Source organism: Drosophila gunungcola, chromosome 3R, assembly GCF_025200985.1.
Source record: "Drosophila gunungcola strain Sukarami chromosome 3R, Dgunungcola_SK_2, whole genome shotgun sequence".
Classification (NCBI taxonomy): Eukaryota; Metazoa; Arthropoda; class Insecta; order Diptera; family Drosophilidae; genus Drosophila; species Drosophila gunungcola.
Window position 1 is genome coordinate 9490866 of NC_069139.1, and position 26347 is coordinate 9517212.

Sequence of the window (26347 nt, forward strand, 5' to 3'; positions counted from 1 at the left end):
CCACCAATCTCACCTGACACTTCCTTGCTCCTCGAAAGCGAAATATGGGTGGCAAACAGTGATGGAAGGTATTCTGGTACTTAGGTACTTTTGAAAATTATGGTATTAAATTCAAAAGAAGAGCATTGACATTATACTAAAGTGTTCGATTTGGAATATCCGTCTTTAAAGTCTTGCATTTCTATCTTGCTTTTGAAATCTTAAAATAGTTTAGTACCAAGTTTTTTTTGTATGATATAATTACAGGTATAGGACCTAGTTTACAACTTGTTCCTTCTCTTTACTGGCAATGGGGTGGTGCTTGGGTGATTGAGCGTTGGTGGGGTGTCTTCATTATTTCTTTTCACGCAACCGTTTCTCGGTTTTGCGGTGGGTGTGGAGGGTGTGGAACGAAAGTAGAACGATTCGCCGGCGAAACTTCATCCTCCTGCAGTCATTCATTCAGTCCCCCGGCTGAGAGGTCCACCATTGTTGTTGCTCGTAATTTATCTACCGCTTTTGTCTACCGCCGGCGTCTCAATGTCACCCGTTTCTGGGTTCTGCGGTCTTTGGTCGACATTCCTGGGGCACAACCCTCCGCCTTCCTCTCCCCCCTTCCCCCCCACGAAATGGAAAATCTCAGCGCAGTGCTTAGCATCTCAATTCGGTTTTGGTTGGGTGGCTCTGTTGCTATCTGTGGGCCGATAATAAAAATACCACCGCCAAGGTCCCTGGGGTGTGACAACTTCCAGCTTTGATTTTTCCTTGTTTTGCTGGCTTTCTCTCCTTCCGTTTTTTTCCCCCCTCTAAGACACAAATTCCGTCTTATCAGCAGTCGCAACTGCCGCCCCCTCTCACCCCCCCACCCGAAGTGTGCAATCCTAAATTATGTCAATAAGTAAATGAATTTCGGCTATATTCAGATTTTAATATCAACTGTGAAGGAAAAATGTCTTAGGATTCTCATTTTGCGCGGCTTCTTCATTTATTCATACAGCTCAAGAATATACTCACGCACCCACATGTGTGTTTTGGTTATTTGTCGTTTTAATGGCAACATCTCAGGAAGGCGTACATATGCGCCCTGCCACGCCCACCACTTTGTACTTGATTTTAACAAAACTGTCTGTTTAAAGAAAACAAACTGGAATTGTCTCCTTGGGGGGGCCAAAAATGAAAAAAACCCAAAATGTAACGTTCCCGAGAAATGTATTTAATATGCAAATCCTGTGTGTCCTTTGAGATGATTATGGCACACATTATGTCCCGAGCAAGCACACGTAAATGTAGAAGTCATTTTTCCCCAACGCACCCACAATTATCGATTTTAAAATCCGCTTTCAACCAGCCAGCGATGACAAATTGAAGACTAATTTAAGCGAAATTAAAGAAGCTTTCAGCCCGTTCGGAATTTAAACACGAGTGAATCGAGCTGAAAATTAATATAAATGGGAAATGGAGTTTTCTTTCTTTTTTTTTTGGTTTTTTTTTGCTCTGGCGCATTTGTTTTGTGAGTGCCGCGCGGAACTTTTCCAATTTGTGCACCGAAAAAGGATAGATAAACAGAGACGCAGACACGGACATTAACTCTAACTCTAACTCGAGCCCAGACATGGGAAAACCCCGGCCAAGCACCTGGTCAGACATCCGGACATCCACTATTCTCCGCTGACCTCTGCGGCCTGCTGGATAGCCGGAAAAAACTAATCGAACCGAAATACTCGAAATGTTTGCTTGATTTCTCGAGAGTACGCGCAGCTTGAAATTGCAATCATTGAACAGAATTATCCCTCCTTTCTCTGTGCCATGTTATTTTTATGCCCTCCTCCGAGCCGGAAACTTCAAGCAACTTGTTGGGGCAAAAGAAAAAACATAGAAAAATAAAGGAAAACGCTTCACTATCCCCGATAAATTAGCTCTTTAGAGCGGCGGCAGACCGGATGGTTAGTCTTTGCTTTGATTGCATTTAACTCGAGTTAACACGACTACGGTTGTTGCGGTGAAGAAAAAACTTATCGCCCTCAAGCTGCATATTTTGGTTTCGAGTAGAAAGTTCCACCATGACACTTACATACATATTCTTTAAAGTCCAGCGTTTAATTAAAATACAAACAGCGATATTCCCACAATTATCCCTTTTTCTCGGCTCCTTCTTTCTGTCCGATTTTTGCGCATCTTTCGTTTTGCGCCCCGATAATCTCCATCTAAATGATGGAAAAAAATTATGCTTGAACCGGGAAAATGGTTGGCGTTATATTTTTTTTTTTGCTCAACTTCCCAGTTTCTCCCTAATTAAATGTGTGGCATTAGGTGGCGCATTTTGGCACCAAGCCCAGCTTCTGGTCACAGATTTGCGGCCAGCGATAGGACCAACGTGAACATGTTGCCGCCGAAGAGATGATGTCAATGCCAGGGGGTTGGGCTTAGAAGTGAGGGGCTAAGGGAATGGGATGGGATGGTGGCTGGCCAACGCTTTCAGCTGCCAATTTACGCCGCCATTATTGAGGTTTTTTCATACATTTCGGTGGCCACTTCCGGCGACTGCAGCATCTTGTCTTGCCTTTTCCGGTCCTTCTTCATTTAATTTTTTATTTATTTCCCCCCTTTTCTTTGTTTTTTTGCTTTGGCTGCTCTGTTTGTTTTGGCCTGGGCTTCCAAAAAATAATTCTGCACGCTGCCGTTGTACCGTCATTACGTCCGCTCGTTTTCCTCGGCGTTCCGGAGTCGTAAAGTAAATTTTTTAATTAGAGTCACGAGTAAAACAAACCAATTAGTAAAGCTGTCAGAGCAATCCTTTCGCCGCCCTCCTTGGCTCCCGAGCCGTGTTGTACTTTTAATTTCCTGGCCGTGTTTTGGCCACAATTCCGCAATTTACGCGTGCTGCCGCGTTGGCGGCGTGTGAATTATTGAAAGAGTAAATTATGTGAAAAGGGCGAATTAAAGAGGTTCGGTCGGGGCACTTGCCATGATTTTTACGACTCTGACCCGGTCAGAGCCCCAAATGATTTGGGGTCTCCTTTCTTCCGGGCCCCCCCGCTCCCTTTCGGTGCATCAAGTGTCCGAACTGGAGTTCGACTGCCTCTCAAGACCCCAAAATGTAGTTTTAATTAAATAGCACAATTGCCACTGCCGCCGGGCACCTTTTCATCCTTCGAGAAAAACTTCTTGCTTGTTGTTCTCCGTTCTTGTTCGGCTCGGTTTGGTTTAGTTTGGTTTGGTTTGCTTGTGTTTTAGTTTTAGTTTTTGGTTTCGGTTTTGGTTTATATTCGTGGCTACGTGAGCTGCATGACCAATGAATAGCCGGGGGATTCTGGGGTACCAAAAATACAGAGAACAGAGATGTGTGTGCATGGAGCGGAGCGAAACGAAACGAAAAGTGCGGCGGACTGGGGCTCAGAAAGTTTTGAACTGCCAGTCTAGCAATAATACAGAAAGCAAAAAATAAGCATGGAAAACAATACAATATTAGGGAAGACTGGCCTGGGGGAAGGTAGAAAGGCCGAGGAGAAAACTAAGTTATTAGCACCAACTGGGCTCCGTCGATGGGCGTTCTGGTTGTTGTGGGCGTGGTCACTGCACTCGCAGTTTATGTTTACTGCATTCTGTGTGTGCGAGCGTGCGGCAACAATTTTTGGGCTGCCATCCTTGCCATTGTCGTCATCCTGCCTTCCAACTCACGCTCCGTTGACACTGACAGTCGATACTTTGCTTAAGGATTACGAAAAGATTTCCATAAAAGTGGTTTAAAAAAAATAGATCTCTTTTAATATTAAAGAAAACATCTCGAACAGAACTTATAAGACAACAATATATTCAAAATTATTTTGTATTTTTGAAATGTATAGTTTACCCTAATATGTCAAAGAGAAAAAGACATTGGTGAACTTGTTTTCTTTCCAGACCCACCTACTTCCGCATCCGTACAATCGTACAATTTATTATTGTTGCACTTTGTGGCAAAATATATTTGCGACTGCTGGTATTAGCATTTTATTTCATTTGTACAAATGTTTTTCCGTATTTATTTTGGCCAAGTTTACCCAATTGTGTATCTGTTTGTCCACAACTTGTTTCGGGCAATTTCCAATGTTGGTCCTGGCCATTGGAATGGCATCCTGGGATATTGCCTTTGCTGGCGCCTCTGTAAACACACTCGACTTGGTGAGAGTTGGGCTAAGAACTGGGTGTCTGTGTGTATTTTGGCATGGCCGTGTCTTGGCACGCCAGCACCTGTTCACACACAGACACACACACACACACACACCCCCTGCGACTTGGTCGGGCCTAATAAAAATAAATAGCCATATAAAAGCGAAGCGAAATTCATGGCAACGCCTGGCAATACAATAAAGCATATTATTTCAACATTTATTTCCCCGCTGCCATCGTGGCAGCCATTTGGCAGTGCTAAAGTGTTTTCCCACTCGGAGTGTTGGCACTTCTTCGCCGGCTAATGAGTGCAAGAGCTACGTGATTTACTCGGATCCCAGTCACTCAGAGTGCATCTGAAAGGGCGTTTGTTTCCAGCTCATTAGAGTTCGCTGCCTGCCAGTCTCCACTGCCTCTTCAGATAATTCCCCGCTGGGGAGAGTGGCTCCCTGGCTCTTCGCAACGCAAATGCTTATTTATGCCTGATAATGCTCGAGTCCTGGGCAAAGTCCTTGTCGCTTATTTGTTCTGCAGGAGTAGGAGCAGGAGCAGGAGCACTTCACTCGAGTCGAATGCATCCGGCTGAGAGGAATCGAAATGTATTGATTTATGGCTGCAACTGAGCGAGTGGCTGGCGGCCCAAGGTGAAGATACTGGCCGAAAGTTCGTCCTGCCACTGTGACTTCAACTGTGGCCAGCCCAAAAGTTCAATCAAGTGAACTGGCTGTGGCCGTTGCTCGGTCATTGATAAGTCATAAGTTTCTTCGCAAGTTGCGTCACAAAGTTGGTCAAAGTCAAACACAAAGTTTCCCGCTGGCCGGGAACTGCCAGTGGCTTGGATATTAGAAGTGCATTAGTTGCCAGTGCATTATTAATGACCAGCTGCGCATTGATTTTTACACTTGCTCGTATGACAGCTCTGCTTGTTTGTTTTTTTGGTTTTTCTTTTTTCGCTCCATCAATATTAATTGAGTTGATTGAAAGGATGAACACGAAAAGGCTTTCCGGTACGGAATCAAAACTCATTTTCACTCAAAAAAATGTCAATAAAATGTACTAAAAAAATGTACTGACACTTTTATACACTATTTACATATTCTTTAAATCTTGTAAAATGTCTTAAAAGAAAAAAGCTTTAGAGAATTCAATTTAATTGTTTTTGAAGAAAATTTGTTGTTGTAAACCTATGTATACCTTTTATCCCTAAACTAATTTCTTAATAGTTAGTTTAAAGTTTTTTTTTAAAGTAATTTAATTTAATTTAATTTTTTTAAAGATATATTTTGCCTTAAAAGCATGGATATATTCCAAATTGCAAGCCCTTTGTATTTTCTGAGTGCTGGCAGCCATTCGGCCCCGCTTCGTTAACCCAGATATTGATAACTTTTCACATTAACTGTGCCGCGTGACCCCGTGACCTGTTGCATGTTCGCCCGTGCAGTTAATTACTTTGATTTATTCGAGAGTTATACACATGCGTGGTCCGCCTGTCACATATTTCAAATCGCGCTTAATTACAGCGCCGTGTACTTACAAATTAACAAAATTGCCCAGCCCCCAGATAAGCCCACCCACTCGGCGGTAAATTTATTACAAATTTCAACAAAGTTGCCACCGAGCAATTCACCTGCCACTCGAGACTGAGCCAGTGAATTTATTGTTTTGTTAGACCAAAAATTACGGCGATAAAAGCGTACAAAGTGCTCAAGTGCGACCTCCGATTCGCCAAATATCCGGCATAGAGCACAGACATGGGGCGAGGCTGGCATCGATAAAAATCGATAAGCATCGGCAATAAATTGCCAACCAGAATTCAAATAAAACCAAATGCCGGCTAATCTCCATTAGGCAAATACGTTGAGCTCACCAAAAACGTTGTGACCCATTTTGGGACCAACTCGGCTTATTGTCGCTGTTATCTGGGGCGTGGGACGTGCAATGGGCGATGGGCAATGGGCGATGGGCGATGTGGGGCGGGGTGGAAAAGGTCACTCTAAGTGCTTTTCATTGAGCACTGAACTGCGAACGGAAGCGGGCATAAACTTAATGGAATTTAGATTTCTTCATTACGGCAACAGGTGAAAGGAGCATCAAAACGTGGCCTCTTGGCCCAACTTGATTACCTGCTCACATGAAAGAGATTCCAGATTTGGGCCGCTTAATATTTGGGTTCATTTTCATGGGATTATAAAGAGCTTTTGGCCCTGGGGCTAAATGGCAAATTGATTTGCTCTTGATAATTCGAAAAGGTAAACAGGATTAGCCTTCATTTGTGGATAATTGCCCGGGGTCCGTGGCTATTCGGACCTCCGCCTCCGCTCTTTAGAGGAAGGAAAACTCATGTAGCAAGCTGCTTGACCCGTGAGGAATTGATTGGAATGCACTGGAGCACGTGTCGTAAAAGTGCGCAGGCACTGTATAACATGAATAAATGGGAATGTATGCGCCCGTGCTTATTATTTACATTCGGCTACAACATTGTCGCAGGACTTCGATGGCCAGGCCAGCTGTGTGTGCTCGTGACCCAGTCGATATGCTCGCCTTGTGGATGTTGTGGACATGGGCACACAATCAAGGAGTTTCGTCCTTTGGTCCCGGCCAAGTTTTATGCTGAGTAATGGCCGGCCATAGCCATTGCAATGCTGCTGCGAGTGGCCGTAAAGAATCGCACTCACACTCGCACTCGCAATCGCAATCGCAATCGTACTCGCACTCGTAGTTTACATAACGGTTTTACGGCCAGCACTTAAATGCCCTGCGAGTCATAAATGGCGGAGAGATATCAAGCATACGCTACGTTTGCCATGCTCGGTAAGCAATCCTTTTGGCCCAATTGATATCCCTGCAGGAGCTGCTGCTGCGAGTTCATTGAACCCTTTTTGGCAATGATCTGCTGGTACTGCTAGTACTGCTAGTACTTCTGGTACTGCTGCTGATGTTAATGAGGATGATGCTGGAAGCCACATTGTAGTCATAGTCCCTACACACTATATATATGAACCCGGACATATGCAAGTTCCGGGCAGAACATGAACAACATCCGCCAAGCAGCTTCCGTCTCGAATGTTTACGCTCGGCTTCAGTCGCAGAAGTTCGTTATTAGAAAAGTTTTAATGTCTCTCCCAAACGCACAACAACACAGGCCACACTACAAAAAAATAACTGACTGAAATGGAAATTCATGGTCTTGAAATTACCAGTAACCAGTAATTTACTAGCCAAGCTGCATCCAACAGCTATCTATACTTTATGAAAGTATTTTCAATTAACAAAAAGGCTTTCATTTTGAATTTAATTATTATAATGCACATTTTTGTTATATTTTTTTGCAGTGCCTGACAACGAGATACTTTTGGCATTATTTGTACTGAAGTTGGACGTATTCCGCCGTCCAGCAGCAAATGTGAGCCTGACAAACGACTGGCAGTGATCTGCTGTTGGCACTTAATAAGCTCCATTTGAGCCAGCCGCAAAAGTAAGGCGACCTTCGGTTTGTTGGCTTTTAATTTGCCATCGAACGCTCTCGCTCCACTGAGCAGCAAAGTTTGACGTTGTTTGGGAGACGTCATCATCGGACTGGGCCAAAATTTACATAACTGAAAAAATATTGTGCGGGCGGGCCTAAACGAGGCACAAACGCTGCCCTGCGGCCTTCCACTTGCCGCCCTGCTTACAAGCATTTTTAAAGCGTTTTCCCCCATCTTCTGCCCCTGGATTTTTTTTTTGGGAGCGAGCGAGAGCAGATGTAAAACTTCTGGCAAAGGAAAAATGCCGAAGCAGAAACAAAGTATGAGAAAAAATATGAATAAGCCGTGCATGAGGCAGCCTTCTAGGCAAATGTGTTTAACATGGGGTAGCCGAGTTTTTTCACTCTTTGGCTTTGGCTCTGCCTTTGGTCGGGGGCAGAAAAAACAACATTGGCCAGAAAGTTAAAAGGTGGCCCTGGGCCGCATGCGACACATGGCCGGAACATAAACGTGGCCCTGGGCCCACGTGGCGGCCATAACTGGTGCCGACTTCATCGATATTTCATTTAACCCCTTAATAAAAGATATGCCGGGCAAACTTACTTCATAATACTTGATGTCGCTGCGCTGGCTCTCGATTTTCCCAGGCGGCCGAGAAGTTTTCGGGGAAAGTTTAGGGAGCCTCAAAATTTAGCCGCTGGCAAATTGAAATTGATTACCAAAGCAAAAGAATTGAGCGGTATATGTATGTATGGGTGGCGGTGAGGCGGAGGGGCTGGGACACAATCCGAATGTTTATTTATACCAGGCAGTTTGGTTTTGGACAGGGGCCTATTTGCATAAGCGACCGACCAGCTTATTACACAATTTAATATGGAAATGACGCGGAGTGAATGTAAACCTTGGATTCGGTCGCCGCTCAGCTGGCTTTCAGCTGCGGCTTTGCCGACTTGCGCTGCCTGCGCACATAGGTCTTGTAGTAGAAGTCGAAGAACATGGAGAACATGAAGATGTTCTGGATGAAGCCGATGAAGGCGATGAACACCGGAAACTGGCATGGGTTCCGCACGATCACCAGCAGGAAGTGGCAGGTGAGGTAGCCGAACTGCAGCAGCTGCAGTTGCGTAATGCGCTGCTTCCACCACAGCAGGTTCTTCACGGCGCCCAGCGAGGCGGCATAGTAGTAGGCATACATCACGGTGTGCACCAGCAGGTTGATGACCCCCAGCATCGTGCAGTGCGACCCGCCCAGGAAGGTCATGAAGATGGACACGCCGAAGACCATGCCGCCGTGGTGGTAGACATGCAGGAAGCTCACCTGCGAGTTCTTCTTGCGCAGCACTATGAAAACCTGTGAGAGCACGTTGAATATAGAGTTGGCATATGACATCTATATATATATATATATATATATATACCCCCCACTAACCGTATCGAGTAGGTCCAGGTACTTGAGCATGTAGTAGCCATACGAGGCGTACAGCGTCTTCATCATGGCCGGCGATCTGTCCTGGTGATCCACCGGCTGGCAGGTCCAGCTGTATCCCGGCTGCAGGTAGGTGTTGGTCAGGCCAAAGTAGAAAATGGTGGCATTGGCCAGCACCTGCACCACGTTGTACACCTGCATGACCCGCTTCAGCTCGAAGGGAGCGCGGTGCTCCATCCACCGGGGTCCGTAGTGGAGCACAAAGGCCACATACACGGACACAATGGCCAGCACGATCCACAGGTTGCCCAGCAGCGGCAGATGCGCCACCCGGGGATCCCCGTGCTCCGCGTACAGATCCCGCACCAGGCAGTACAGGTACGCTACCATGTTGTGCCTCATCCTGATCTCGATTCAGCAATACTCCTTGCCGCAGTGCCGGTAAGCGATTCGCAGCCCAAGACGGACCTCAGTCTTCTGAACGATACCGCTCCAAGTGCTATCAATTCGGCATGGGCTGTGGGCTGGCTATGTTAATGACCGATAAATGAGAGGCACCACGCACGCCGCATTAACCCGAGTCAGGCGTTGCACTGCCGGAGAAATTCGCTTTCATTGTCATCGGTTTACAAGCTTCGAATAGCTTAAGTTTTGCGCTCAAAGAACACTGAGGGAAAACAGTGGGTCTGAATTTATTGTGATACAAAATAGGGCTCATTTGTAACTCAACTTTGGTTAAATCGAAGATATTTATATATAATAGCTTCAAAGTAGAAAAAAAAAAACTGCAAAACTGTTAAAAATATTTGATCTTATAACTTTCAAACTGCATTTAATGGAGAATTTTATATATAAATATATTTTTTTTTAACTGATGTTCAGATAGTAAATTTATTTTGTTTTAAAACATAGAATCTACCCCCAAAATCCCTTTTTTAAAAGCCTCGCTGCTGGGCTGAATGCATAAATCTAAGGTTATCTGTTCCCAAAAAACATTCTCAAAATTAAGCAACATTTTTTCTTTATCTCTATGAACTTCAGCCAGTCGGGGGTAAACAGGACTTAGCTATTACTTGACATTGTATAAGAATTTATGGGCTATAACCGGGCGGTACAGGAACTTTGCCGAGTGGAAAAAAATGATGTTCCAGCGGGCTGGGTGGTGACATCAATTTGGGTTACTCAACGTTAATCGTTTGGCTCGCAGCTTGCGGCTGCGAGATATATGCAACTAACCCAGTTTACAAAGCATGCCAATAAATTTGCAGCATAACTGCCAATATAAGCGCAACTGTTTTGAAATTAAGCCAAAAGGGAGAGCGAGGAAAAATGGGCGGAAACGTCAGCTGCAGCATCTAGTATCCGGCATCTAGAATCCAGCATTCAGCATCCAGCACCCAGCATCCAGCATCCAACACCCAGTGACCCACTGAGCGACTCCGGCATGCTTGATAAATTCGCCAAGTCTGTACAATGGCTGTAAATAGCCGCGGGCATCGGACAAATGGCCCTTTAAAAACAACAGCAGGAGCAGCGGGAGCAGCTGGAGCAGCTGGAGGAGATCGTGGGAAGGCCAACTCAGCGAAATAGGCAAAAGTGTTTTACGACTTTGGCTTGAAGCGAAACTGAGGGCCACGATGCAAAGGAGCGGACTGCAGGTGGCCAATCAAACCGAAGCAGGTTGCAATTTGTTTGCGCAACGTGCAAACTTGGCTAGCATTTTGTGGTCGAAAGTTTGCACTTTGCTATAACAGTGGGGGCTATAACAGGCTCCATTTTATTTCGATAGGTAAATGTGCCAATTTATGGGGGGGACGGGGGAAATCAATCAAGGATATGTTCGTAAACTTGTCCTTATTGGCCGTTAAACAAAGGCAGGTGAACTAAGTCAGGCGAGGCCGTATCACTTACTTTCACTCGTGTCCTTAAGCCGCAATTGATGCGTGTGTGTCATGCATGCACACAAACACACACACACACACACGTGTGAGTGTCCTTGGAGGTCCTGCGGTGACCTTGCGGTGCGACAGTGGCAGACATTGAGCCAGCCAGCGCCAAAACAATCATTTGCATTTCGCCTCCCCACGGACAGTGTAATGGACGTCAGCTCATTTGCACAAATAAGCCATAACCGTCGCACGTTACTCCGCCCGCCGATTGGCGTCCATTTTCGGAACTTCAGGACCTCAGAGTCAGAGCTTCAGGACCTCCGCGTCCGTCTCCGTCCGAGAAGCCAGTGCTGTTGCAATAACGGTAATGGCCGCGGTAACGACAACAGCAAACAACAGAAATAATAATGATAATCATTTTGCGCGCACCGGAAGTATGCAAATATACGACACGAAGGACCCAAGCAGCCGAAGGATGCGGATGTGCGGATGTGCGGATACCCGGCCGTTCGGAATTACCCCACCAAGGGAAAGGAGAGAACAGAAACGAAATCGAATGGAATGGACGAAAAGACGTGGCCTTAACAGGTCGCCCTGAAAATTAAAAGTCCGCCGCGAATGAAGCGTTAATGACGACGAGTAAGTAAACAGTTTTTGGGGCGACAGCATAAATATGAAAATGAGACCACGCCTCCTTATGGCTCTGCTTAATACTTAACAATATATATGCATATAGCTTTCTGTGTCGTTGGACATGGCATGAAATGAAAATAATAATCTCTTTGGCCAGGAAATGAAGGGAAATTCAACAGGAAACTTTTGTGACGTGCCGCAAACAGTCCGTGCAAACACACTCGGCGACTGGAAGTGTGTGTGTGTGTGCTTGTGTTTGTATTTAAATTGAAAGGTCCAACTCAAACACAGGCCGACCAGCACTCTGCAGGTGTTAAACTGCGCCGCTTCTCATTCTCTGCTCTTTGTGTGTGAGTTGCCATTGCAAATTACAGTCATTTTGCCTGATATTTTTTCGCCCACACATCCTCGGGAATTTTATTTAAAAACGTTGAAAAATATATATGCTTTTGGCGGATGCGAAAATGCTCGTCGATTTTTTTCCGTCAGTTGCTGCTGCCCAGTGTCAATGGCATTGTTGCTTGGCACGCACTCGCACTGAGAAAAAAATGTATGCATTTTTGTTGATAAATTGCTTGAAAAAGCACTTAAAAAAATGTGTGTCAAAAAAATTCCTATTAACAACATGTGCTTTTAATAACAAAGAGATACAAAGACGTAAAGCGCTTTTGCTCATGGCTTTGATTTGTCATTTTGTAAATATTTCTTCCTGATAAAGTATACCTTTAGGTTGCCTTATATCCGTTTATCAATATAAATTTTAAGTATTATTAAGGAATCATATAATGAATAAGTAAAAATATAAATAAATCTCTTTACAAATGAATATTTATATCTTTTATATATTAAAAAAACAAATGTTTCTCTGTTTTGTAATCAATTTAAAATTGATTGTTTTTTCCCTGTGCAACTTTCAATGGCTAACCTGTTTTGACCGCCGCGAACCCTCCACAAGAATAGCAATAAAACTTTATGCGCACCCATTATGCGCCCAACCGCCCAAAAACATTGCACCTCCGAGGACGAGGACTGTCATTAGTGCAGAGTGCATAATTTTCGGGACAGCCGACAATCTGTGCATGGGCGGCCGTATTTATCGCCCCGGCCAGTGGATGGGCGATAATGGCTTGATTTCCAGCCCGGCAAAACAAGGTAAATGGGTATTAATTATTATGGTTATGGCCGGACCAAAGACACTCGTTATTGGCGTGGGATTGGGTTTGGGTTTGGGTTTGGCATTGCCATGGCTCATGGGGCATTCTTGGAAGCTCGTTCAAGCGGAATTTGGCAAATGCCGAAAACTTCAAGGGTATTATGTATATAAATGTTGGCCCTGGCCATGTCTTCTAAGCATATTTTAAATGCCAAGCAAATCCACATCGTGCCAGCCCACACCACATTTGCCCCATGCCTTAGCCATGAAAGTCACTTCCAAAGTTCAAGTCAATGTCGCAAAATGTTAACGGCGCGTTAATAATGCGATTAGTGGATGCTACAGACCCATTCCGATCCACCGACTCGGCTTCCAGCTCCTTGGCACCCCCAACTTCCTATTGAAGCCCGAAACCAGCATGTATCCCCTCTGGAGGACGGAAAACACATTTGAATGCGACCGCCCAGCTGAAGAAACATGGCAAAATTGGCTTTAATTGGGGAAATAGGGCTGAAAGAGGAGGAGGGTCACAAAACATGAGTGCGGTGCGGTGCGTCCCGAGTCCCTCCCGCCCTGGTGCTAATTAATAAATTTCTTGGGGATTTCTCGCTGCGTCTTTTTCGGGTTGGCTGCCATAATTATCGCATGGCAATCGCCCTGGGGACACAGCGTGCAAATGTCTATGCTAATATTCGAATTTGTGTATATATATGGCATACAGAGAGTCTAGAGCTCTTATATGATCCTGCTCGGAATCGCCGTTAAGCGAAGCCTTCAATTACAGTCGTCAGTGTTGCGATGTCGGCGTCAATCCCCTGGTAATAGGATATTTTCAATTTCCATTTGCCCGCTCGTATATTTTGCAGATTCGTATTTGTTTTAAGTTATGCGCCCAAGGCTCTCCAGGGGAATCGTTCATTTTTATTCTCCTCTTCCCATTTGAGGAGCATATTTCATTGATACGCTGGAAACATGACAGGGTACATAGAAATGAATATGTATATATACAGGGGACGTACATCTGGCCCAGGGAGCGTGGACCGTGGGCCTAGTTGGAATATTGTCAACCCGGCGAGAAGAGCTACCACGGGTCGTCCTGGTCACGTAATTGAGCCCTACACCACGGGGGCCTGGTCGGGAGGGCAAATCGAGACGGGCCGCTTTCTGGGCAATAGAAAATGAATTGTATGCACGGAAATATGACAAACAATCAAAACGAATTCGGAAAAACCGCAACACAGACCAACAAAAGCGCCAGCTGAGCCAGAGATTTGTTTCCCCAGTTACCGGAGGGTTGGATGGTGGATGGATGGAACATGGCACTGCCAGTTAATGGAAACGGAGGCTCGGAAAAATCCTGGACGCCTGGCACAAACGACAACGACTACAGCGACACCGACTGATGGAAATTTATTGCTGGGAACATACCCAAAGGGATTCGCAAATATAATACTACAGTCGGAGCGGTGAAGCAGCAGCAACAATCCACTGAAAAAATACTATAGCTATAGAATTCATAACAAGATTATTGAGATCAGATCGGCCTAGATTTAGAATAAAATTCCATTTTAAATATTTGTTCTCCTCCTAACTGATTTTCTTGATTCAAAAACCTTTTCTTAAGTAGATTTTACAATTTTAAATAATAAAAAAGGTTTAAACAGTTGTTATAAACAATTTTTATCACAGCTATAAATTTCCAGTATTGGATTTTAAAAATGTAGATATAGCTGCAAAAGTGATTTATTTTTTTCACATTATTTATTCAGGAAATGACAAATAAGTAAGCCAAACTACCCTGTCATATGACTTTTCCCGCAGTGCTGAATGAGTAAATGGAGGCGAGGACTGCATACAAACACGTTCCCCATGTCGGGCCGTTTGCCAGCCCCAAGCTCGATCCCTTCCAGCTTCGACCCGCCGCCCTTGTGCTAACATGGCTTAGAGGATGCGGAATGGAGCCAGCGAATTGGCGGGCGGGAAAAACTAACCCTATGAACAATTTCCCAAAAGCATCTGCAAAAACATACAAAATGCGGTTTTAGCCGCTGAGAGCAGATCCGTAGAGGGAGCAGCGCTGGCGGTGGGGCCGGGAAAATCTGTTGAAAAAATATATGACAGCCAGAACATGTTGCCAGCTTTCCCCCTAACCGCCGCCAAACAAAGCTGCAGTGCTGAGCCAAAAGTGAGCTGCAAGCACGCACTGTGCATATTTTGTTATGAAAATTTAAGTGAAATCACTAAAAATGCCAAACAAAACAGCAAGATATGCAAAAATGCAGTGTTAGTGAGTGGGGGAGTTGGAGTGGGAGTAGCGATAGTCGGTGGGCGGAAAAACCCTCGAGCCGGAAAACAGCTGTTGTTTGTGTTTGCTGCTGTCTGCTGATGATGCTCGGTTGTCGCTCCTGCTGCTCCCGCAGTCTTATGAAAAATTGTTGTCAGTTTATAAAATGGTAGCTGCTGGATGTGAGCCCCTGCGCATCCTTCAAGTGCATCACGTGCACCACATTCTCAAACAGGCAACTGATGCCAGAAAATCGAGGCGGACACGAGGGCTGCTGGCTGCTGGCTCATGAAAATGGGTCAAAGCTGAAAGTTTTGGCCAGCGGGCGGAGGTGGATCGTTGCTCGCTTGCAGTTTATGGCTCGTGTTACTCAATAAACATTTGTCAAGGCAATGCAACCTTCGCCCCCATCCACCCCTCCCTCGAATGTCCCGCCAATTTGCTGCTATCAGAGCCAGCAACATCGCATTTTCCTTTCCCTTTTCCCTTTCCTTTGTGAATTCTGCTCCCTTTTCAGTGCGTTCCAATGTCAATTGTTACGTTTTATTGCCTTGTTCTTTGCACTGACTGCACGGCGAAAAAAGTTCGTAATTTAAGACATGTCCCTTGAAATCGAGACTGCAGGTCTTAAAAACCCTCTTTAGACTATTTTCTTCATAAATTTAACTGATTTTTTTAAAGTTATTTTTTTAGCATATTACTTGAAACTAATTATGACTAATTAAAAAAAATTACATTTTACATTATTTGAATTCCAATTACATGATTAGTTTTATGTGACAATAAGTTTTGGTACATATAAAACCGATTAGGATTTCTTTTTAGTAAGAGCATTTAATTAGATACGAATAAAGGTACTCATTTTTAACAAAATTATAAAAAGTTAAATGAAATTCTTCAGTTAAAGCCAACATCAGATATTTTCAGTTTGCCTTAGCTACTATTTAATTTTATATTTAGTTATATAGAATTTAGAATACAGAATACGAATTTTAGATTTGAACTCACATTTTTATGTCTGTATCTGCCGTACATAAGGGTTGAGCCAACGCTAAAGGTAACTGGCGCGCGAAGAAATTTATGATCAGTGACAAAAGCACATTCTCACCTTTGATATAGCTTTACTGCCTTTGCCCCTTTTTCCACTCTATATTGCAGATGCTGCTGGGATAAGAACAGGTCTGTCTTTGGTTTGTTCTGTTTTATTGTGCCCGCCCTTTTGTGGCTCTGTGTGGGTGTGTGTGGGTGGGTGTGGGTGGTGTATGTGCTCCACTCTTATTCCCAAAACCCACTCTAAGCCCCGCCCACCTTGGAAAAGTCCGAAACCCGGCAGAGCCCGGTGCCACGCATCGATGGCTCTTTTATGCGCTTCGCAGTTTTTCGTTTATTTTTCTTATTTTTTTGCACCCCACAGCCGCATTTTTTGCACAGTGTTTGCCTTCGGATTTTTGCGATAATGGAGACAAATGTTGTGCTCTTAAATTTATCGATTGGTTGGCGAAAGTTACCAAAGGAAAATATAGCCCTGGATGGTGAATTTGTTTTTATGGGTGCGCTCGTTCGGTTGCCCCTTCGTTCGTTGCGTATACGCCCCGTGTTTACCGTTTCGTCGTTCCGCTTAGCTTTAAAGTTGGCTGATGGCGCACCTGAGTTTTCAATTTATATCATGTTTTTCATGGCCTAATAGAGGAAAAGCAAATTGGCAGACAATGAACTTGGAGTCCCAGATAAGCCAACTATTTGATCAGAAATTTTGTCTGTTTTCCACAGTTCCTCTATTTTAATCCGATTTTTGTTTTGGCTGTGAGAAGAAAGTTTGCAATTGAAAGTTCGGCGTTAAAATTCAGAGAGGCAACTGCTTAAGTTTCCGCGGCCATAACAAGTTATTAATTGTGGCTTGGGGCTTGGCGGCGGCTTAGTGGGTGGCAAAACATTCCCCTGGCTTCAGGCAGTGGCTCAGCTGACCACTCCACAAATGACCTCGGTTTCCCTTCCATTCACTATCTAGCGGTAAGCTCCTACTCTATTTTTTCGCGCTCGCACCCAGCGGCTTCAGCATTAAACACCACAACGTGCTCGAGGACCCCGGCGCCTGGATTTATGCAGCGTTACATTGGCATTAAAATAGCAAAAAGGGATTACGGGGGAAGTGGGAGACCGCCCTCGTATTTTATTATATTTTTTACATTATTTTTTTCTTTTGTTCCCGCCAGCACTTTTTGCCCCGGCTGTTATTGCCCCAAGCTCGCTCTCTCTATTATGTAAAAACATAAATGCAACTTGCGTTGAGTGCTGTGCGAAATAAAAAGCAATGACTGCGAAGCGATGTAGAAATAAATACACAGAAAGGTATATTTGGTTAAATTAGGTTTCTTTTGATTTTAAAAAAGATAAATCAACGATGAACCAGAATTTTTTTAACATTTCGCGAGAAGCGTGAAAATGGATTAACCTTTTTTATGTGGCTTACGTGATGGAAAATGGAGTTGAATTTAGTAAAAGAAATACAAGTAATGGAACTTAAGCCTCAAAACATGGTAAAAAGCTGTAAAATGCTTTATAAATTACTTACTATTTCGAAAAAATGTAGAGAACTGTTTTTAATAAAACAAATATAACACCAAGTGGCTAAAAATAAAAACCTTCTATATTTGAAATTGTTATCAATAAAAACATATTGACTTAATAATTGGAAACACTTTAAGTATGTTAATAATTGAATAGTAGTGACTATAGATAGTTTCTATATTAAATTCTATATATTAATTTCTATATTAATTCGACTATCAAATGCCCTAGATAAAATATTGCCATAAACTTCGATTTTATAACAGAACTTATGATTTTTCTTTCCGTGTATTAGCGAGACTGCAGCAGCGCCTTTTGCAGCTGCCTCACTCCACAAAGCTATTGTTCGAGCTGTAGCTGGACTAAATCAGATGTGACTCGAACCAGGGGTACCTGGTTGTAGCTGTACAGTACAGTACAGTACAGTAGAGTCTACAGTGTACACTGTACAGTGTACAGTGGGCGTCGGAACTGCGGGGCGGCGAATCACTTACCTCGATTTGAAATGGCGGCCTCGACGGCGAACCCGCCGCTTCCGGCGTGCGCGTGCAGCAGCCATCCGAGGCTAATTACAATCAGAATGGGGCAATTCATTTTGAGCGGAACGCGGTTGCGTCGCTGGCTGCTTTTCCTAATGCCGGGGGCGGTGGGCGTGGCCAAGGCGCCTCTACGTATGCTACGCGAAATTATTTTCATTGTTCCGCGCTCGGCGCGAATGGTGTGGAGCTACTGCGTTCCGGAGTTCTTCTCTTTTTGTTGGCTTTGTTATTAAATTTACTGGAGTTGCGGACTACCTTTCTGTATTTTGTTTTTTGTTCGCTTTAAGTTTTCATTTGGTTAAGCGCCAACATACTTTGCATAGTCGCTTTGCCGCTTTGTTTAATATCCAGTTTTCCAGTTTATTTTCGGAGCTTTTTTGCGTGCAAGAGCTCTCTAATTAGAAATTGAGCGAGGGACCGCAAGCTCCCATGTATGGCGCACTTTTGTGCGCTTTCCCTTGACAAATTGCGCTGTGTGATGTGAAATATTTTCTAATTAATTTTTATTGCCCAGCTCTTTGTTGTAGCGACGGCCAACTAATTATCACTGTTTGTCTGCCGTACAGTGATTGTTTTCCCGAGTATCTGCAACGGAAATGTGAGAGACAAATAAACAATTATTTCATTTCAGTTGCAGCATGACATTTGCAGAGGTAAGAAAAGTTTTAAAAATACGAGCTCCTCTTAGATTTTTGCGATCTTTAAACTAAACTCCACTTCAACTTTGGGCCACAAACTCTCAAGTGCAGTGCTCGGGAATGTTTTCGGTGCTCAAAGCAAACATTAAAGCATATATCCTATTCTCGATGTGAGCACTTGCATGCGCTCCATAAACCCACACACATGCACCGAAATGCGTCTGCAAAACTTCACTGACACGCAAAATTACCCCACAAAGTGCAATTAGCACACAAGTTAAATTATAAAAGTTCCGTTTTTTAACCTTTTTTCCCCTCATCGCTGATCCCACCACATACACACACACGCACACACGCACACATGGAAATTTCGACAAAAGGGAGAAAATGGCGATGGAGAATGGCGAGCCGGGTAAACAACACTTCAAGAGCAAAGTCGAAAGCCAAATAACAAATTGTTCCTAGGGCGGCGAAACCCTACACCATCATCCCGCCCCCTAGTGCCATATTTAATGACAAAGTTTTGCATAATTTTATGAGTTCTCAGCGTTATCCAGGCTACACATATTCCTATGCACATACAGGAGCTCGGGTAAGCCGAAGAAAAATCAGCAAACTAAAAAGTTCAAATTATTTCATTATCGCTTTCGTGCAGGGCAAACTATGGCTGAAAAAAAATAAAGCAGGGATGTGCTCAAAACCCATAAAAACAAACTGTCGTGGTCAGTGGAATGGGTCGCGAGTCCTGCGAAAAAAATGAAGTTATAAATTTAGATTAACCCCATGCAGCCGATGCCGGCGAGTCACTTTCACTGGGTTGCTGCTTGAAAAGTCCATTAAAAGTCACAAGGCAGCGAGCGAGGGAGAGCCCGGTCCATAATTATCTATCGTTTTCATTATTACCCTGGGCAGCCAGTGCCGCTGTATCAAGTATACGCCACGTGGTGCGCTTATGTGCGGCTCATGTCCTGGAGGAGCAATAAAATATTTGTATCTATCCCGGGCCAACTCGACTCCAGTCGACTCGACTCGAAGCGAAGTAGGTCGCGTAGGTGGCGGTGCTACAAATCTGCGCCGGCCATATAATTACTCAAAAAGTTACCTCTCGCCGGGAGATCCTTGGGCTGGGATAGGATAGCCGGGATAGCCGGGATAGCCCGCCTTTTATGCGCGATGATGCCAGCAAAAGGCTTTTATCATGTAGGCGGTAAATAGCCGTAAATAAACAGGACGGCGCATAAAATGGCAACAAAAGACGCCCCAGGACAAGCCCAGGTTGCCGCTGTTGTCATCGCCACCGCTGGAAGAGCATTTGCCGGAGAAGATGGGCACTGGCAGAAAAAAAAGCAAGTACTAGAATAATATTATGGTTGAATTCTAGCCAGGTAAATGAAATAAATCGCTTTTACTGTTCCTGTTTTTAAAAGATCACAGTGATTTTGCATAGGCAAATAAAAAGGATAAATAATTGAATTTCAAATAAAAGCTTTTTTCTAATTTGTTTTTTTTATTTGGATGACTATTTTGATAAGAAACTTTGTTGAATAGGGAGACTTTAATTGATTTAAAAGCATAAGATTATTCTCAGTGCAGCTGCTGTTGTTATCCACTGTTGTGGAGGGCCAAGGTTATCGGTTTTATGGGGCTTTGGCCTACAGATTTTTATATGTGTGCCACATGCTGTGCGCTGCTGCCCTTATTTATGACACGGCCAACACAACATCGCACGACGGCTACAAATTTCTGAAGTCCTGCAATTTGATCTCGCTGTTTCGGTTGGCCGGTTGGTCCGTGCAAAGAGCTCTGGCTAAATGTTTTAACATTTTATCGTGCTCTTTGTTGGTCCGCTGCGGTGACTGCGGTCGCCTGGTAGCCGCCATAAAAGTTTAATATTCTAATAAAGCGGATTTAATTATTTAAAAACAACATTTCCACGTCCGAACGCCGACGGTTTTTAATTTTTACGCGCTCTGTTTCGCGCTCTGTCGCAAAGCAACGCAACGCAACTTGAGTCGACTTTCGCCTCCTGCTGATGCCTCGACTTTCGTCTAAATTGCACTTTGCGGTACAATTTCCAGCTGCAAGTTTGCCAGAGCAAGTCGTAATTAGTTTTTGCTGGTTTGCTGTGAAACTGATTTTCACTTGTCGGGCGGAAAAAGGGGTGTGGTGAGTGGAACGGAAACGGAATCCGAGGGAAAAGAAATAGCTATAGCTGCGTCTTTTGTCAGCCCGGGGTTTTGGCCGCTCCATCTCGACCCCCCCCCCGCCCCTTGTGGTTGACTGGCGGAACTTTAAAATGGGTTAATTGCATTGTAAACTAAACGAACAAATGGCAAACAAGTGGCACAAGAGGGCAACAAGACAGCCGAGGAGCTGCAACAAGCTCCAATGAGACCAGCTAGCTGCTGCGGATTCGATTTGAGCTTTGGCTTACTTATAAATCTGCAATTTCACCCTCTCGCTGTGTTTCTCATTCTTTTGCTAGTTTTGCTTGGCAACCGACAAGTGCATCATTAAAAGCAGCCAATAAGGATAAATACAGTGCATCGACTACAACATACTTGGTACCCCCTTCATTGCAGCGAAAATAATAATAACTTTCATAATAATCTAAAGTACGATTTTTAATGTTTTTATGTTTATTTTTAAAAGAGTTTTTAATATGATAGTTTTAATTTTGTAATACGTCTACACCATAGATTCTAGTGTATAATAAACCAGTAGAAACAATCAGTAAACTTGACAGAAAACAGAGCTTGCCAAACTCATTTCGAGCAGCAGAAACTTTTGAGGCGTGTAATCAAAGGGGAGAATAAAGCTAAAATATCTTAAGGAAACGCACTTACTTCAACCCTTTTTCTGGGGGAATTTTCATCTGGCCGCCGTTGGCAGTGAATTATTTCCCATTCTGGGCAAATGACGTCGACAGCGACCATTCTCGCCACATTGTCATTCAAATGATTAACAAGCCGGGCCACAATGTTGCCAACTTGGAGCACAAAGGCGGCCGGCAAAAAAATAATATGAGAAAACCCGAGAGCTCTTCACACACGCACACAAAAGCCGCTGCGTGCAAAGTTCAAGCAGAACACTTGCCACAAACTCCGGCGGATTGACACGGCAACAATGTGGCAAGATGGTAGTGGCAGGACCTCACGCACGGGGATCCCCACCTAATATGCAGTTGACAAGTTTTAATGAAAAAAGGAGAAAAACATTTATAGGGAAGACGGACGACAGGATGAAAGTAGAGGTTGATGTAGATCCAGCCCGCTCGATAAAAGATTATTAAAATTTTCCAAACGAATGGCAAAAGTTCGCTGCAGCAGTTTGTCAAAGGTTCAAAAGGTTATCTGCAACACACACATACACACACACACACACACACACACACATAGACAGACTCTCATGCTCGGAAAAGCGGAGGAAACTCACTCACTTGACGGCCCCTTAGTTCACGTGTGCGCGGGTCTACAAAGTTGACAGACATTTTCCACAAGCAGTAGTCAAGCATCCATCTAGTGCTCGACTTGAATGCGAATATTCCCTACACAGATGGGGTCAACCAAATGGAACTTAGAATGAATGCCTTCCACTGAAGATCACAAACGAAATATGTCATGCAAGTCCTTAAGTACTATTAAGTTAATACTTATCGAATCTCACATTATTTAGGACACCTTCTATTCCCAGTGCTACAAAGTTGATCACCACTGTAGCCCTAAATTCTGCCTTATCTCTGCGCAGGCAGTGCAAATTAAATTCTGGGCTCACTGGACAGGACAGCGGAGGTACCATGAATGCCCCTACATGAAATATGAAAGTAATCTCCGCATATATTAAGGCATTTGACGGCTGCTTTAATATGCAGCCAGCCGGCAAAAGCTGCCATCTCGGCTTCGGCTTCGGCTTCGGCTTTGGCTTTGGCTCCTGGGCCCTTGATACTTTGCATTTTTGCTGAGGCAAACATAATTCGTCTATTATGCAGGCTGCCACAGAACAGGACGAACACACACACACACACACTCACACACATGGAATCTCATGGATATGGCAAGGGCTATGGGCTTGCAGCTGGAGTTCATAGATCCTGACTGGCGCTGTATTCACTTGGCAATTACTGCTTTATTTATTATGCCGAAATGGATTATCCCTTGCAGTGCCCGGGGATGCAATTTCTGCTTGTTCTGCTATTTTGTGCCGTCAACATTTTTTCTACTCCCCTTCGATGCTGGAAATTTTCCGAAGCACTTGTGTCGTCGCCGCTCCCGATGGGAAATATTTGCATGGAAGAATTCTGTGGCTAAAGGGCCTACGGCTGCATCTCCACAAGTGCCTGCCTGTCTCATTTGTAGTATATATCTAATCCGGTGGCTGGTGCGGCGTTTAAAGCGAAAACACTGCGTGTACATATTTTTACAGCACTAAATTGAATTAAACAAAAATAAGCCTTTGAAAGGCCATTAAGCGCGAGGACTTTGAACGCATTTTGGTGCAGTTTAAATGCAAATTCCTGGAACCACATTGTTCGAACGCTGTGCTTACAACTGCCAGGCATCGCTGGCCTCTGGCGCACGGCGACATTTGTAACAAATTCGATGCACACGAAATCCATAAATCAAATCAATAAAATGACAGCATGAAAAATTGCCAACACAAAAAACCGCAGGCCAAAGCCAAACCATTATTTCGGAGTCAAAAAATCGACAGCGAGAGGCAAAATGTCGCCATTTTTTGTTCAGAATAAAACCCAGAGAGCTGAATAAAATCCGCAACCGCATTTTGAATGGCAATCAGCAGTTAGAACAAAACCAAGGCAATAATAATAATAATAATAATAATAATAGAACAATACACGGGAGCGATATGCAATGGAAGTTAACCTTTCGACACCTACAAATAAATAAATGGCCAAGTAAATATTGTAAAGAGCGCAAACAGTGCAAACACAAAAAAGGGGGAGTCAACAAGGCAAACAGCGAAAGGCCGTAACGAAACAGAAGGGGCGTGTTCGGAGGCTGCTCCTGGCAACGGGTCGTATGGATAACGAATAAAATTGTTGACTATGCCATAAAGCGACAGCCGGAGTTGCAGGAGCAGCAGATACAGACAGAAGCAGGAGCTGAAACAGCAACAGAAACAGAATAGTAATGTAAAAGACAAAGAGATTGAATGAAAATCCTCGTATGACATAAAAAATAATACGCAACATGCGAAAACAGACAAAAATGCACACACAACAAATGGGAAAACATCGAATCGAAAGGATTCGGGGTTCTGGGGCGTATTAGTTATATTTCCCTTCGCCAGTCCCTGTCTATGTGTCAGTTTTCCAGTGGCGTCAGCTGGCCAGGATGAAGCCAATCCGGAGCCAAAGCCAATGCCAAATCAAAATCGAGAACGCCATCGCGCACTAAAGCCAAGTGGAGCAACAGAAAATGCCGCTGGCAGGAATGGCAATAATAATACGTTATTGGGAATATTGATTGTCCGCATTAGGAAGATCCCTTTCCAAAACCGTGCTGGGATTTCCCTTTTCTGGCCACGAAATTCGCATGACGGCGTATGACGGGCACGCACTGATAAACGCTCGTAAGCCAAAGGCAAAAGGAGCAGCAGAAGCAGCAGCAGCAGCAGGTGTTCTTTGTTTAACGCCCAAATGACTTTCGGGTTTTTGCCCACTATCCCAGGCCACAAACAAAAAATAAAGCACACTCAAAAGCCAGCGGTGCCTCAGGATATGCGATGGCGATGACATGCAACGATTCTGTCAACAGGAAAGCCAAGTCAAACCTAGCCAAGCCCAGGGACCAGCTGTGATTAATAAACAAATTGAAATACCTTCGGCTAAGTAAAGACCCAAAGACGCGACTCAATAAATCACCGGCTTATCCACTTCCTCGGCAGGGGCAAATCAATTATAGCCGAGCACACACAACACAAAAACATGGCAGCGAGCAGGCACGGCAGATAATTTATTGATTACCATTAACAAACAGCATGTCAAGTAAGTGTCATTAGAATGTCAACGCATGTTGACGAAGACGCAGCCCCCCGCCAGTTGGCCAACTGGCTGATGGACAGTCCCTTGACCCCTGACCCCCGTTGTCACGCTCATTAATTTGCGCGGTGTGTGCCAACAAGTTCATTTCGTTTGCAATTTCCTGCCAAAGGCGTTGGTCTACCCACCGCGGCTCCATCACAGTTGACAACGCAAATTGACCAAGTTGGCGGCCCAAGAAGCGGCCCAAGAAGCGGCCCAAGAAGCAGCCTCGGCATTCGAGCCACCTTGGCAGCTGTCTCCGCTGACAGGTCGAGACAAAAAAGCACACAAAATACTGACAGTTTGACAAATTGTTTATGTAAATGGAAGTGCAAGTGGCTGAGCAGAGGGCAAAGCGGCTAAAAACGGAAAAAAAAAAAACTGGGCAGGCTTAGGCCTATTGCCTTAGTGACACGTTTCCGTTCTCGGTTCCACCGATTCTCCACTTTTCCAACTGCCGGGATCCATTTCTCGCCGAGAACGAGTAAACATCTAATTTACTGTTTGTACTCTTTAATTGCTTGCCGCGTGCCCGAGGGGACAGGACAGCAGAACGCTTGGGATACGCTGACAGGCCGGGCTGTGAATGGTTTTGTCGGTCCCATAAATGACAACGACCTTCGCGGTGCTGGGTGCTTTGGGGGGTGGTTAACGCCCCAAAGACGCCGCCCAGGCAATTAAAAATTGCTGTCTTGAAATTTCAACTGCAGCCAGCGTCTGGCCCGCAGCGAGTTAGATAGTTCAGGTCTTAGGTTTGTCACTGGCAACACCGAAAAAAATATTTAGAAAGAACAATATAATTAAAATCTCTACTAAAACATTACATTAAATGTGTTAAAAAAATGATATATAAAAGTTGTTGAGCTGGCAACACCGAAAAAAATATTGAGGCAGATAAAAATGTAGTAGAAATATTAACTAAAACATTGTATAGCAACTTTATCCTGACATAAAGTATTTTAAAATGTTCATAAATAAAAATTGTGTGTTGTAAATAAATTAAGTTCTTTAAGAAAAGACTATATATTAAGATGATAAAATTACTTGATTTATTGATTCATGCTCTATAAGTTATCCTTTTATTTTGATAGCATAGGCTTCATAAAAATTGTGCACCTTGTTTAACAATTTCTAATTTGGTTTTAAGTTGTGAACAAAACATAAATTTTTACTTAGGCCATGATAAGGTTTATTATTTATTAAAAAATTCTATTCTTTAACATTATTTGTCTGAATTGTTTGATGTGATATGCGATTTCCAATAGGATTTCCTATTTTATATATTTTTTTGGTATTGGTTGATATGATAAGTGATGTATTTTCGTAGTGTAAGCCTGGCCATCTGATATATTTTCCTTGTGTAGACCTGGCCAAGTGGTTTAAGTTAGCTTGCTTCGGGCGTTCAGGCCGACTTCCTGGGCGTCGCCATTCTTGGCCGCCTGCAAAACGCTTTTCCAGCTTTCTTTTCTCTGCTAGTTTTCATTTACATTATGAATATGCGTGCGATGTTTGTTGGCGAGTGTGTAAGCGGACACAAAAGCTGTTGCTTGCTTTTCTGATTTTCTACTTTTCTGCTTTT

The 26347-nt window shown here is 43.9% G+C and overlaps 2 protein-coding genes across 7 annotated transcripts in view; both read right to left on the reverse strand.

Annotated features, from left to right (window-relative positions):
- LOC128252268 (neuronal growth regulator 1) overlaps positions 1-26347 on the reverse strand; it is a 64518-nt gene that overhangs the window by 29757 nt on the left and 8414 nt on the right. For all 6 annotated transcript variants that reach the window (XR_008267296.1, XR_008267297.1, XM_052979878.1 and 3 more), the window contains exon 2: positions 18043-18672. Coding sequence is in view for 4 of the 6 variants with exons in the window: in XM_052979878.1 (XP_052835838.1) it covers positions 18043-18244 (202 nt within the window). In the remaining 2 variants the exon portion in view is untranslated. The remainder of the gene's footprint in view (positions 1-18042; positions 18673-26347) is intronic.
- LOC128252292 (elongation of very long chain fatty acids protein 7) lies at positions 8342-9513 on the reverse strand. Its single transcript, XM_052979914.1, has 2 exons — positions 9025-9513; positions 8342-8946 (listed from the first exon to the last, which is right to left on the reverse strand). Exons 1-2 carry the CDS (start codon positions 9421-9423, stop codon positions 8515-8517), a joined length of 831 nt encoding a protein of 276 aa, XP_052835874.1. The 5' UTR covers positions 9424-9513; the 3' UTR covers positions 8342-8514.